Source organism: Papio anubis, chromosome 19 (genome assembly GCF_008728515.1).
Source record: "Papio anubis isolate 15944 chromosome 19, Panubis1.0, whole genome shotgun sequence".
Taxonomy (NCBI): domain Eukaryota; kingdom Metazoa; phylum Chordata; class Mammalia; order Primates; family Cercopithecidae; genus Papio; species Papio anubis.
Genome location: NC_044994.1, coordinates 23,037,577 through 23,052,237, shown reverse-complemented (window position 1 = coordinate 23,052,237; position 14,661 = coordinate 23,037,577). Strand labels below are relative to the sequence as shown.

The window sequence follows — 14,661 nt, the reverse complement described above, 5'->3', positions numbered from 1 at the left end:
GATGATCTTTGCAGTAAAGTGTTTCTCCATTTGGTGCTTTGATAATTAAAAACAGAGTGAATACAAAAACTTCAAAGTAGTTTATTATTGAAAAGATTTCAAAGCAGGTAGTAGAGAAAGCATCTTATTCTGTCTTGCCAGAATCTGATATTAATGGAACTTTCTTCTTGCTGTTTTGCAGTTGATTGCTTATGCGTCAACTGCAGATGGATATTCAGCAGATCTGCCTCTCCCACTACCCATCAGAGTAGAAGATGAAAATGACAACCACCCTGTTTTCACAGAAGCAATTTATAATTTTGAAGTTTCAGAAAGTAGTAGACTTGGTAAGTCTGTTTTTAAGAATAAAAAGAATCATTTTAAACATGTGCGTGTACATTTTAAAAGACATTGAGCTTTTTACACTCAAGGCCAGATCAGCCTGAGATAACGCTGAACTAGTATCTACTTACCAGAAAACACTTAATCCCATCACTTTCAATCAATATGTGCCTTACCCAGATAGTACAGAAGTTTTTGTCGTTGTCAATATGATACTAATTAACTGTAAAGGCAGCTAACAGTTATTCAAGCTTTGTGTGATACTTAGTTTATGTATTTTATTTCATTTCCTCATTATGTGAGTGTTTCATTATTCTCAACTCCAAGAGAGGACATGCAGGGCGGAATGAACAATAAAACTAAAATCGGTATGGTTTTTTTTTGGGGGGGGGGGGCTTTTATTTAGGAAGGTGTTAAATGGTTTCCACTGAGGGTACAATTTTTTTTATGTTCCTATTCATATTCTCTTCTTTTAAAACTACTACCTCACTACTTCCAATTTAGAATGAATACCAGAATAACTTCAGAGAAACTTACATCAAATGTTCTCCATTCTAAACACTTGCTCTTACCTGTGGAAAACTAAGTATTTTAGTTTACCTGGCCCTTAAAATGTGGCACTTATGATGGCTTCTGAGACTTGTAATATGGAGAATAACTACTCACAATAAAGTTTAAAGGAGGAGGATTCAGTCATAAAGGATGACTTTGCCAATTTGCTTTTTAAAGGTTCCAGTAGTTGCTTAGATCTTCACTGCAATATTATATCTGCTTTTTCCCTCCATGTTTTCCTTTGTTAACTTGATGTCATAGATGTTAACTTCTATGGTACAGTTTTAAAATTTTTAAAAAATTATTGGTTTGGAGTTTAGGAAACCTAGTTTTGTTTCTTTTTAAATAAATTTTATTGTGTATACACTATTGTGTATAGTGAAGGTTTACAACATGATGTTATGGAATACACACAGATAATAAAATGGCCACTATAGCATAGAAAACATAGTTTTTGATGTAGGGTCTGTTACTAACTCACTGTGGAAACTCATGGAATCCCTCTGAGGTTTCTTACATGTAAAAGGAGCTCATTACATTAGATGACCTATAATGTTTTTAGCCTCACAATTCTATGACATTACATTGACATTATATTGCCTTCAATTAATTAGCAATGGGGTATGCTTTCCCTTTTTCAAAAAGGGGTAATTGGTTTCAGGCTTTCTTGAGGATTCTGTTCTCTTCCCTAGTGACAGAGAAAAATAAAGGACAAACACTTTGATGCGCAGCTTAACCCAATGTACTTTAAGCACATTTTATCAGTAGGTTCAGATCAGTTGAGGCTGTGATACTAAACTGGTTTATTAGAACAAATCAAATCAGGAAGTAGCAAAAAGATTATAGAAAGGAGAGGCTGGACTACTAAAGGTCGATCGATCATCTATATTATTACTGCATACCCCTAATCAGTCTTGATTTAGCTATCAATCAAAAGTCCAATTTTTAAAAAATCTGATTATTAAGGACACATGGTTTATTCCTCCAGCTAGGTTTGTTATTGAAATATGTGCAAATATGTATTCAAATTATTTTTGATTGCCATTTAACTAATTTCTTTAGTAATTTATGATCAAATGTGTTAAACTGTGAGCAAAACAAAAGTATACCTTCATTTTCAGCATCAGTGTTTTGTGTGATAATTTGAAGTTATCTTCATCAGTCCTATCTAAAGATGAAATAATACTCTGGTAATAAATACATTTTAAATTAGGTTTCCACCATCATTGTTAGCATTTTAAGAATTTTGAAAGCATATTTAGCAATTCTGAAAATTAAAGGCTCTTTTATTTTTTAATGTGTAGGTACTACAGTGGGCGTGGTTTGTGCCACAGACAGAGATGAACCGGACACAATGCACACGCGCCTGAAATACAGCATTTTGCAGCAGACACCAAGATCCCCTGGGCTGTTTTCTGTGCATCCCAGCACAGGTGTAATCACCACAGTCTCTCATTATTTGGACAGAGAGGTAGCTCACACACTCCATAGAATTTCATTTCGCTGAGGATTACGCTTCCCTCCCCCATTTATTATAACTTGCTATCCTGTGGATTAATAGTTTAATTTTATTTTAGGCATAAGACAGTACGAATTCTTAACATTTTTTCTGTTTTTTTAAAAAAATATTATTTCTATTTCCTTATGTTAGAGTAGCCATAAGGACTCGAAATGCAGATCAATTGGCATTTAGAAGGGATGAGGAAAGAAAAAATTTCATTATAAATTTTTTTTTTCTTATGTGTGGCTAGTTGGTTCCAGTTCAGCAAAGGTCTCAATTTTCTTGTAGGACAATCAGTTTTGCTTGTTCTATGAGTGTAGATCATGCCCTGATTTCTACTTTAATTATTATAGATATATATATTTTTTTAGTGGGAAAAGGATTAGTTGAAATAAAATTGATGGATTATTAAAAATATGTAACACTTTTTTGGATGATTGTAATAGCATATTGTCATGTATCTAGTACTTTATATATTGAACTTCTTAATGCATACTTTTATTTTCCCTTTAGAATATTTTTGTTTGACTAGATAGGTGTTATATCCAATCTGTAAAGGAAAAATGTGACAGAAACCTTGATTGACTTGCTCAAGTCAAATTATTGCACTGAATCTTATCTTTAGTTTTTATTGTTCTATTTTGTCAGTAATCATGCATTATTGACTAAGGCAGATGAATCAATTTTATATGCACAAAATAGCTTTATTGGAATAGTTCAATGTTTCCCACTACAACTAGAATACCTTATACAGAAGAGTCAATATCACTGGAAAATATAAGGAAGAAATCAATGGGATTTGATGACAAAGAAACAGGGAGGGATGGTGGGAATCCCTGAGAAGTAGTACAAACGTTTTAATTATCGTTCTTTTTATTTTCTGTGGGGCTGGAGCATTTTATGTTATAGATAAAATACATAAGGATAATAATAAGTGGGAAAGTTTTAAGGAGAAAATCCAAATGTGCTTTTGTGTCTGTGGAGTATGTAGAGATGATGTGGTAATCAAGTGAATAATCGAAACTTTGCAAGTTAACAGATTTTAGTCATCACATTTTTTAAAATGAAGTTTAGAAAAATTAAATTTAGGGGTCTACAACTTGTAAGATACAGTTTTAGGATTAAACCCAGGTCTGCTACTTTCCTGATGAAGAAAAAATCTACCAGGATTTTATGGGCAATAACCATGGAGCGTTGAGGGGAACAACATGAGAAGTAAAAATCATGGGAGATTAAAAAAAATGAATTTAGAGGAAGATAAACAGAATATCAGGGATTCTTAAAGCATATGGGAAGAGCGTTTTAAGTTGGGAATATTGGTTTACTTTCTCTGTTTGTATTTTTTTTTTTTTTTTGAGAGGGGGTCTCGCTCTGTTGCCCAGGCTGAAGTGCAATGGCACAATCATGGTGTACTGCAACCTCTACCTCCTGGGCTCAAACAATCCTCCCACCTCAGCCTCCTGTGTAGCTGGGATTACAGGACGCACATGGTCCTGTAAAAAAAAATGGCTTTTTTTTTATTGTTTGTGGAGACAGGGTTTTGCCATGCTGCCCACGCTGGTCTAGACTCTTGTGCTCAAGCAATAAGCCTGCCTCAGCCTCCCAAAGTGTTGGAATTTACAGGTGTGAGCCATGGCCAGAATATTGATTTTCAGTATGGAAGGGAGTTCAAGTAAAATAAAGACTGAGGGAAGAGATAGAAGGAAACAAAAAATGAAGAAAAATAAAAGAATAAAAACGTGACTAAAGAATAGTAAGACAAAAGAAGAAGGACACAAAGATGATTGTACCACAAATTAATGACTTCAATTCACTATCACCACACCATCTGCAAAATTTCATTGCCAAATCTAACAGCAACCTTAAGTCCCTGTCTATTGCTGACACTTGTTAACACTCTCTCTTCCCTTAGATTTCTGGTCTTCCTCCTGCTTCTGTGATCTTTCCTTTTTAGTGGCCTTTGCATAGTCTTCTTATTCCCTTCATGGTAGGAATGCTGTAGGTCCTTATATCCTAGGCTCTTCTCATCTGCAACCTCTGCTGAATTGAATAATCTGATTCCTGCCATAATTTCAACCATTATCTACATACTGATGACTTCTGGATAGACATTTCTGGCCATGATCTCTTTGGTACATATGAGGCCATATATCCAGGTGTCTTTTGGACTTTACTCCTTAGATTTCCTTTTGGCACATAAGATTCAACATACGCAAAACAAAACTCAGTATTTCTACCCCTTTGCCAACCTCAGTAGTGTTTACTTCCTCCGAGAATTGTTCTCCTGAATTTCCTGTATTGTTTGGTGGTGCCCTTGTCTTCCTATCTCTCCAAATGGGACACCTGAAAATCATTCTCGATCCCTTCTTTCTCTCTTGATTTGTATATAGAATTTACTGTTAAGTCCTACTCCATTTTAACTCCCAAGTAACTTTCCTGCCATCCTTTCTCTTTGTCCTCATTGCTACTGCCTCAGATTTGGGACACCTGCCCTATTTATTTATTTGTTTGTTGTTTAGAGAAGAGATCTTGCTCTGTTGCTCAGGCTTTAGTGCTGTGGCGTGATCATAACTCACTGTTACCTCAAACTCCCACTCAAGGGTCCATCCACTTCAGCCTCTCAAGTAGCTTGGGAGTACAGACACATCACCGTGCCCAGCTAAACTTTTATTTTTTTGTAGAGATGAGCTATATTGCCCAGGCCTGAGTCGCACTCGTGACCTCAAGCGATCCTTCTACGTTGGCCTCCCAAAGTGCTGGGATTACAGGCCTTAGCCACTGCGCTGGCCCAAGCCATCTGTTTTAGACGATTGCTGCAGGCGAGTTTCAACTAATTGCTTAGATTTTTCAGCTTACTCCAAATTATGCCAAAACTTCCTTAAGAATATATTTTTTAAACACTCAAATGTTCTGGCCGGGCGTGGTGTCTCATGTCTGTAATCCCAGCACTTTGGGAGGCCGAGGCGGGTGAATCATGAGGTCAAGAGTTTGAGACCAGCCTGGCCAACATGGTGAAACCCCGACTCTACAAAAATACAAAAAATTAGCCGGGCGTTGTGGTGGGCACCTGTAATCCTAGATACTAGGGAGGCTGAGGCAGGAGAATCATTTGAACTCAGGAGGCGGAGGTTGCAGTGAGCCGAGATGACGCCACTCTACTCCAGCCTGGGTGACAGTGTGAGACTGTCTCAAAACAAAACAAAACTAAACTAAACCAAGCTAAAATGTTCTTATTTTGTGTTGCCCCTACGACTTCCAAAAACCTTTTAGCTATTTCCTGTTACTTAAAGCATAAGTACTATTTCTGAGTACGGGTCTTTGCAATTTATTTATTTATTTATTTATTTATTTATTTATTTATTTATTTATTATTTTTTATTTTTTGAGATGGAGTCTCGCTCTATGCCCAGGCTGGAGTGCGTGGCGGATCTCTGCTCTCACTGCAAGCCTGCCTCCCGGTTTACGCCGGCCATTCTCCTGCCTCAGCCTTCCTCAGTAGCTGGGACTACAGGCGCCCCGGCCACCTCGCCTCGGCTAGTTTTTGTATTATTTTTAGTAGAGACGGGTTTCACCGTGTTAGCCAGGATGGTCTCGGATCTCCTGACCTCGTGATCCCACTGCCTCCCAAAGTGCTGGGATTACAGGCTTGAGCCACCGCACCCGGCCATGGGTCTTTGTAATTTAATCTCTGCCTGCCTCTTCAGTTTTATCCTTGTCTACCACATTGCTAGAGTCTGTGCAAATATGGAAAGCACAGACACACACAGATGTGTGTGCATGTGAGTGAGTGAGTGCAATTAGGTTTCACTCATAAATCTAACAAAAATTTTTCAAGACTAGTTAAATATTTGCTTTGTTTTCAGGTTGTAGACAAGTACTCATTGATAATGAAAGTACAAGACATGGATGGCCAGTTTTTTGGATTGATAGGCACATCAACTTGTATCATAACAGTAACAGATTCAAATGATAATGCACCCACTTTCAGACAAAGTGCTGTAAGTATATAATATCAAAATCTACCTCTGTCTTATCTGCTGTCTTTTTTTATTTAAACTGAATTAATAAAATTAATACTTCATAAAGTATCATACTTTGAAGTATATATATTTTATGAGTAAAATTAAAGTTTAAACAAATGATATGTAAATTTATTTTATTTATTCATATTAGTGCTCCTATTATCTCCCTTCTGTTAAAGGGCAGTAACATCAGTCTTCATTTGTAATGAAACTTCTTTTATTTACAAGATAACCCTTAATGAAACAATAGTGTTTATGATTCATAGTTTTAAAATAATCTATATAAAATTATAATGGAAAGTATTTTTGGAATGGAAGAAACTTTATTTTTTTTTTGTAAAAGTTGTCTATAAAGTAAAATTTCAATTTTCAATGACTTCTTTCTGTTTCAGTATGAGGCATTTGTAGAGGAAAATGCATTCAATGTGGAAATCTTACGAATACCTGTAGAAGATAAGGATTTAATTAATACTGCCAATTGGAGAGTCAATTTTACCATTTTAAAGGGAAACGAAAACGGACATTTCAAAATCAGCACAGACAAAGAAACTAATGAAGGTGTTCTTTGTGTTGTAAAGGTACAGTAATGTGTAATTGACAACTTAGCAAATTAACAGATTTTAGTTAACTAATAATTTAATCAACTAGTTTCAGATCATAGACTCTGCAAGTTGGAAGAGAATTTAAAATCTATTTAAACCACTATTCCAATCTCATGCTTGTCTGTCTTCTGTAATTTTATTGCCGATTGCCAGTCACCTAACTTTTGCTTGAACACTCTCATTTATAAGGATCTCCATAGCTCCATTGGCCACTTATTCCACATTTGAAATGCTTTGGTTCTCAGAAATGCTTTCTTCTACTGTGCCCAGGTTATTTTTCTTATAACTCATGTATTTGGTTCTGATTCTTCCTCTAATGCTATTCAGAACAGGTATAATTCTTTTGAAAAGGCTGCTATGTTCATTTGAGACTTACCTTCTGTAAGATAAATATTCTCAGTTTCTTAATTCTTACATGATGTGACATACAAGCCCATATTCTTCTCGTTTTCTCTATAATATATGCCTGGTTGTATTTGATCCTTTTAAAGGTGATATTGACAATGAAATTTAGTGTTATCTCAGACAGCAATGAACGAACTTATTTTTTGTTCAATATCTTGTATATTTGGTTGTGCTGGTACATTCTAGGGTCCAGGGTAGGAAGAGGGTAGGAAGGGATCTGTTTGAAAAGGATTATTGGTTTTATACTTCCTGCCCAGAGCAAAAAAAAAATTAATATTGTCCTATGGACAAGAATAGGGGTCATTCATTGAGTGAAAGAGGCTTATCTGCCAAAAATAGTATAGTGGCATCTTTGGTACATAAACCCCTCTATTTGCAGTTATTCCTCCATAAAAATTTCCAAGGCTCATATACTAAGACTTGGCAAGTTCTGTCCAGATGTGAAGAGTCAAATATCGACTCTTGACATCAAACCTCCCTATTTCATTTTTCTATAATATGATCTGCTCAAATTGAATACTAAAAACCAAGTACTTAAGAAAACCACTCTGCTTTACAGTTGACAGTAATAGGAAAGGAAATAAGAAAATACCGCTTATTGCTTTTGTTTTTTATTAGTCCAAATCAATCTAGTCTTTATTTGAACTCTCCAGAAAGCAGAATGCAAGACAAAGACCTGAACATGGGTAGATATTTACGAAGTGGGTCCCAGGAAGCCAATGTTAAAATGGGGAAATAAGACAGGAAAGGAGGAAAAGCCAATCCAGTCTGCGTTATTGAGCTCGTCATCTTTGGTGTTCATCCATTCAAGAAACCATGTAGAACTTGCCTCATAATTATCCCCTCAAAGATGGATACTTGGGGCATTTACCCCTCACATCCCTTCTCAGTACCCAGACCCCACTGGTTGAAGGTTTCCCCCAGGGATCCTTAAATTCACCGCACTTCCGGATTGGGCTGTGCCTGCTGTCTGCTGAGGGAGTCCTCTGGTTTTAGGGGGACCCTGAATCTGAAGAGCCAAATCTTTCAGTGCTTGAGATGTAAATCTGTCAGCACTCATGGGAACTGGCTGAGGGGCTGTGGTGTATAATTGTTCTGAAAAGGGCTACCGTGTATCTCATAGTTTTCAAGGCTGAACACTTAGGTAGTACAGGCATTTGTTTCGAATTGATGTGACTGCAACAGATGTTTTGTTAAGTGTTCTCCTGGACACCCTTCTCCCCTCTTCCTCCTGATGCAGGCGAATCCCAAAATTGGGCCTCAGCCCATTCCTGGCTTCACCCAGAAAAGAATTTCAGAGCAAGACAACAGAGTAAAGTGAAAGCAAACAAGCTTATTAGAGCAACAGACAAAGGAAATTGGTGACTCCACAGACAGAGCAGGGCTACTCCCTAGGCAGAGTAGCAATTGTGGATTGCTGACTAGCTCTATTTATAGCTACTCCTTAATTATATGCTAAATAAGGGGTGGGTTATTGATGAATTTTCTAAAAAACGGGCAGGAGTTCCTGGAACTGAGGGTTTCTTCCCTTTTAGATCATATAAAGTAACTTCTGGACATTACCATGGCATCTGTAAACCTTCATGGCACTGGTGGGAATGTCTTTTAGCATGCTAATGCATTATTATGAGCATATAATGAGCATTGAGCCAACTAGAGGTCTCGTTCATCATCTTCTTGGTTTAACTGACTGTGGCTGGTTTCTTGACTGCATACTGTTTTGTTGAGATTCTGTTTTAATCAGCAGGGTCATGACTGGTGCTCAGAAAACAAGTCCTGCTGATCACCTACCTCACCCCCACCAAGCCTGGGCTTCTCCTGTAAATAAGTCAAAGGAATAGTTTAAGATTTGGGGAGGGTGGATGATGCTAACTACAGTAGCTTCTGTCAGAGACCCATGCTCAGACCTTTTGGTATGCTGTCCATCTGTTCCTTGGTCAGAAGGCAGCTCCTCCAGTCTCTCTCAAGGCCGTTACTCAAGAGCCATATGGAGAAACTCTATTATTATCATTATTATTTAATATCAGTGGTTTTGTCTTGCTTAGAGGAGATAAAATTTAAATACCATTAGGAATTAAATTTCTATTTGTAAGTTTTTTTGACCAATACAACATGAGCTCTAGTAAATTTTTTCAAAAGAATATACTCTAATTTTTAAAAAGGCCTAATCAATGAGTATATATACTCAATGGTCTTTTGTATGTTTTTTTGTCCAAGGAGTTCTGACCATAGAGGTATTAAGAAAATATTTCCAAAGATGATTGGAAATTATAACCTATATCATGGAATATTTCTCATTCCATGTGACTGATACGCATTTGTTTCATTTCTGGGTAGCACTCCAGGATTCTCCAGAATGGGGAGTAGTTAGATAAATAATGCTTTGTTTCTGGTTCAGATTAACCTAATTTCACATCTGGAGAATATCAAAAATTTCCCTAATACATTTATATACGTTTGCTTCCACTATTTTAAAACATAATATAGTTGCCCTTATATTTGATATTACATCTTAATTTCTGCATCAAGGAAATACTTTTAATATTTTTAGAATTTTAAAAGAAGTTACCATGAATCAAGTTCCTTTTATGTCACAGAAAATGCTAGGCACTTTACATAAGTTGTACGTAGTTTTCACATCCCCTATATGACAAAGTGTTATTATCCCTATTTTACATTGACTAAAAAAACAAAGCAAACCCCAAAAACACAACAACCACCTAAGGCTGATGAAGGTAAATAACTTCCTCAAAGTCAAGCATATATTAACTGTCCACCCTGGAGTACAAACCTGGTCTGTTTTGTTCCTAAATTAATTATCTTTCCATTACCGTGTGCCATGCCTCATTAAGCCCACATGGCAGTTTGTATTCAGTATGTCATAGAATCTATTATATCTGCAGCCCCTTATCATGAAATCCAATTATGTTCTCAGATTCATACTTCATATTAAATGCAAATTAACAATAATGGCTAACATTTATTATTTACTAAATGCCAGACACTATGCCAAGTGCTTAACCTGTAGTATCTCATTTAATTGTTTTAAATGTCAATAGATTATTTATTACATTTATTCAATAATAAAAATAATAATTTTAAATTTTTCAGTAAGCAGTTCATTAGTTCAAAGTTCAAAAGAACAAAAATTCAAAGTTCAAAAGAAACAAAAAGCATGGTGTAAAACGTCTCACTTTTACTTGGTCTGTCAGCCACTCAGCTCTCCTTGGAAGAATTAATACATGCCACCTGTTTCCTGTATATTATTCAAAAGATATTATCTATACACACAAACATGTTTAGGTAATCTTATCATGTTTCTTTTTTAAAAACAAATACGTTTCACTTCAATTAGCATATCTCTTGAGTTCATTACATATACATTGGTAATATTTCATGGTATGGTATGGACATATCATATTTTTTTAACCAGTTCCATATCTATGGATGTTTAGACCACACCCATGGATATTCTGTATTCTTTATTCTGTGCTCTTCTTCATTCAACAACCTTTCTCTCAAGTCATTACATATTGGTATGTAAATAGCTTTGCTATTTTTTACAGCTATCTATTTTAGACATTACAGTAAAATATCCATCATATGAATGTAAATTATTATTTAACTAGTTCATTATAAATGGAAATTTAGACCATATCAATTGAAATTCTAATTTATTTTCATTATTTCAAAATATACTACAATGAATATACTACAATTTAAATGCAGGATAATTTTCTAGAAATGGAATGGTTTAGTCAAGGACATGGCTATTTTTTCTGTGGTGAATTTATTGCCTGATTGTCCTCCAGAGAGGTGGTGCATGTTGACATGCTCACCAGAAATGTACACACATGCGTGTTACAGTACAATAATTGCCAATGATATTTTCAAGTTTTGATATTTATCAGTCAAATAGCAAAAAAAAAGGTGTTTCAGTGTAGCTGAGCATTCCTTTTATGTGAAGACACCATTGAATATATTTTAGATCTTCAAGCTCACTAGTCCTGTCTTTTAGCCACTTTCTGTGTTTTGCTCTTCTCATCTATTAACTATTCATTTATAGGAGTTTCATGGTAGGAAATATTTTTGCAAATATTTTTACCCATTTTTATTGTTGTGTAAGTTTGCTTGTGTTGGTTTTTGACCTCTAGGATTTGTTTTGTTGACAGGGTTTGCTTGTTCAAGGTCACAATTTATCAGGGGCTTCTATGGTTATGAGATTTGTGTCATTATGATGGTATTGACATTATGAAAGTATTTTATCTGAAATTCTTCTAATTTATTATTGTTTAATTATCTATCTATCCAGTTAAATTTTTGATCTGTATGAAATTTATCCTAGAGCAAATGTGATGTGAATCCAATTTTAGTTTTTCTATCTGTTCCAACACAATTCATGTTTTGACATATTTTCATTGTCATAAAACAAGATACATGTATATTTGAGTTTGTTCTTGACTTTCTCTTTTGTACCATTAATTCATTGTTTATTAATTAGCATCTATACGCTACTGTATTATTGCTAGCTATTTAAGAATATCAAATGTATAATATGCATTTTAGTATTTGCAGTGTTCCATGCCATTCTTACCTAGTGATCTTCCTTTGTGGATTTTGTTCTTATGAATATCTTGCTTGTTTGTTCTTCCATGTGAACTTTCAGATCAGCTCCCAAGTTTAAAAATATTCCTTTTGATGTTTTTACGATTATATTAATTTTGTAGCAAGAGTTGGGGAGAATTAGCATTTTTCTCATAAGTCATACCCAAGATCGTAATTTCATTTTTTCAGCTGTTGTGTCTAATATCTGTCTAGGATTTACATCCATATCCACAAAAATGATTTATCCATAGTTTTTCCTTTTGTATAATTGCTATTAAGTTTTTACTATCAAGTTTTCACTTGCTTCATAAAAATAATTTATTTTCCTTATTTTTTTTCCATGCTCTGAAACAGTGTCCCACAAAACCCCCCAAAAACATTGAATTAAAAGATTTATTCATCCTTCCAAAACAAGCCCATGTGGTTATTACTCTCATTCTTCTCATTTGCAGATGAGTAGACTGAATCAAAGAGAAATAACATGCTGCAGCCCATACAGCTAGGATGGGTGATTTGTACCCCACAATCAGGTGTTGAATGTCCAAACTATCTAGGAGAGATAACTCTGTTCGTACATCCAAGATACAAATCCGGATCTGTCTGATGCAGAGCTCTTACTCATAATTCCTGGGCTATTCTCCTTCTGGCTTGGTATCCTTGCTTCCCTTATGTCGCCTCTTTTCCATACCTGAGTTACTTAGCTTGACAAAGCCATTACTTCATTTGTACAAGAGGATCTTCTCTTTTTGGAACCTTAATTCATTTCTACTTTTGGGTGTTTCCTTTTTAAATTATATTCTTCTTCTGACGTTACTAGCTCCTTTGCTAATCGTACCTTCTCTTTTCCTTTGAGTCATTCATATTATTTGGTAACATTTTGATTAATAAAATTTGCTTTTGCCATGTTATGTTATCCTTTTCATATTTTATCCAAACCCTTAGAAAAGCTGAATTATCACAAAGCTCCTTTGATAGCCATGCTAGTCTTTGAAAGTATCTTATTCTTTTCCTTGGGAAAGAGTTGTGATTGTGTGGTTAAATCATGTCTTTAAGTATTTTTTTTTTTTTTGGAGATGGAGTCTCACTCTGTCTCCCAGGCTGGAATGCAGTAGTGTGATCTTGGCTCACTGCAACCTCCGCCTCCCCACCTCCCAGGTTCAAGCAATTCTCCTGTCTCAGCCTCCCGAGCAGCTGGGACTACAGGCGCACATCTCCATGCCCAGCTAATTTTTTGTATTTTAGTAGAGATGGGGTTTCACCGCGTTGTCCAGGCTGGTCTTGAACTCCTGAGCTCCGGCAATCCGCTCGCCTTGGCCTCCCAAAGTGCTAGGATTACAGGTGTGAGCCACCGCGCCTGGCGTCTTTAAGTACTTTTTAACCTCAGTGAGTCACCTTTTATTTGAAAATCAAACCCTATATAATCAGGGTGTTCGAAACCCATCTTTCTGTCATGTAGGCTATGTACCTAATGATGAGTAACCTTTTGCGTGCTGATTAAGGAATGACATCACTATGTTGTTAACTCGAAAGGAATCTTCCTCTTCCAATGCCCTGGTTCTTCCTTGCTAGTGAGAATTGTATTCAGGGAAAGAGTGCACCTTATTCATTCCTTTATGCCTCAAAGAATTAAGTAATCAGTAGGCCAAACCAAGAATTGCTCTGGTATACTTCTTTTAGCTGAATAAAGCTTGCAAACATTTTCTTGTTAGTTAGCGTCTCCTTTTGTCGCATTACATTGGCTGTTAACAAAAACATACATCATTTACTCCCTTCATTTGCCTCTGCGACAGCTTGAGAGATTACTCAGAATTTAGTGTAAAGCACTTATTTTATGCTGTAGTGTTAAATGTCATTCTTACAACAATTTCACAGAAGAGAAAAGTTAAAGAGACTAAATAACTTTCCCAGTGCCACACAGCTAGGATGTAGTGTAGACAGAATTTGAACCTAGCTCTTTGACTCTAAGTATACGCTGTCAAGCACTATGTTAAATTGTTTTCCACAGCTATGTGATCTTGGAAAGTTAGCCTCTGTGTTATCTGTGAAATGGGAACAATACTTCTCTCTGCCTCCCTAATAGCTTTTCAAATATAATATTGAATGTAAAAGCACTTGGTAAACTGTAGGATATTATTATTTTATTTTAAAAAGTTATACTATGTCCTTGAGACTAGTGTTATACTGTTCCATAATAGATAACTTTTCTGTAACCACAAAGCATGAGTGATACGGCCTTTTGCTGAGTTCTGGGTAAACTCATTCCATCTCAGTAGCTTCTGTCCATTTGAGCAGCAGCAGTGATGCATATGGGCTTGAGTGAGGATGATATTATTCTTGGTCATTCTCAACATGGAGAGTCCTCAGCTCCATTTCCACAGCTATCCATTTTCTAGGGAGTTGTCATCTCAGTGCAGATGTGGGATATTTTTAAACACTTTTTTTAAATGGCGAAACAAAAACGTACCCTGAGGTGGAAAAGAATTTACATCCTTTCCTATTAATTAATGGAATTAACTAATCTCGTTAATCTTTGGGATTTCATCTCACCAGATTTTTAATTTTAGAGAGTTTTAAGCTACTAAGACAATATCCATCTTAAGTGTTGAAAAATGGGACAAAGAAGCTCCAAGGCTTCAGTGAGTGTTTTTGGATT

At 35.8% G+C, this 14,661-nt stretch overlaps 1 protein-coding gene across 2 annotated transcripts in view; it reads left to right on the top strand.

Annotated features, from left to right (window-relative positions):
- Positions 1–14,661, top strand: part of DSC3 (desmocollin 3) — a 52,587-nt gene that overhangs the window by 18,389 nt on the left and 19,537 nt on the right. For both annotated transcript variants that reach the window (XM_009192562.4, XM_009192564.4), the window contains exons 6-9: positions 182–326; positions 2,178–2,344; positions 6,238–6,372; positions 6,789–6,974. In XM_009192562.4, the coding sequence (XP_009190826.2) occupies positions 182–326; positions 2,178–2,344; positions 6,238–6,372; positions 6,789–6,974 (633 nt within the window). The remainder of the gene's footprint in view (positions 1–181; positions 327–2,177; positions 2,345–6,237; positions 6,373–6,788; positions 6,975–14,661) is intronic.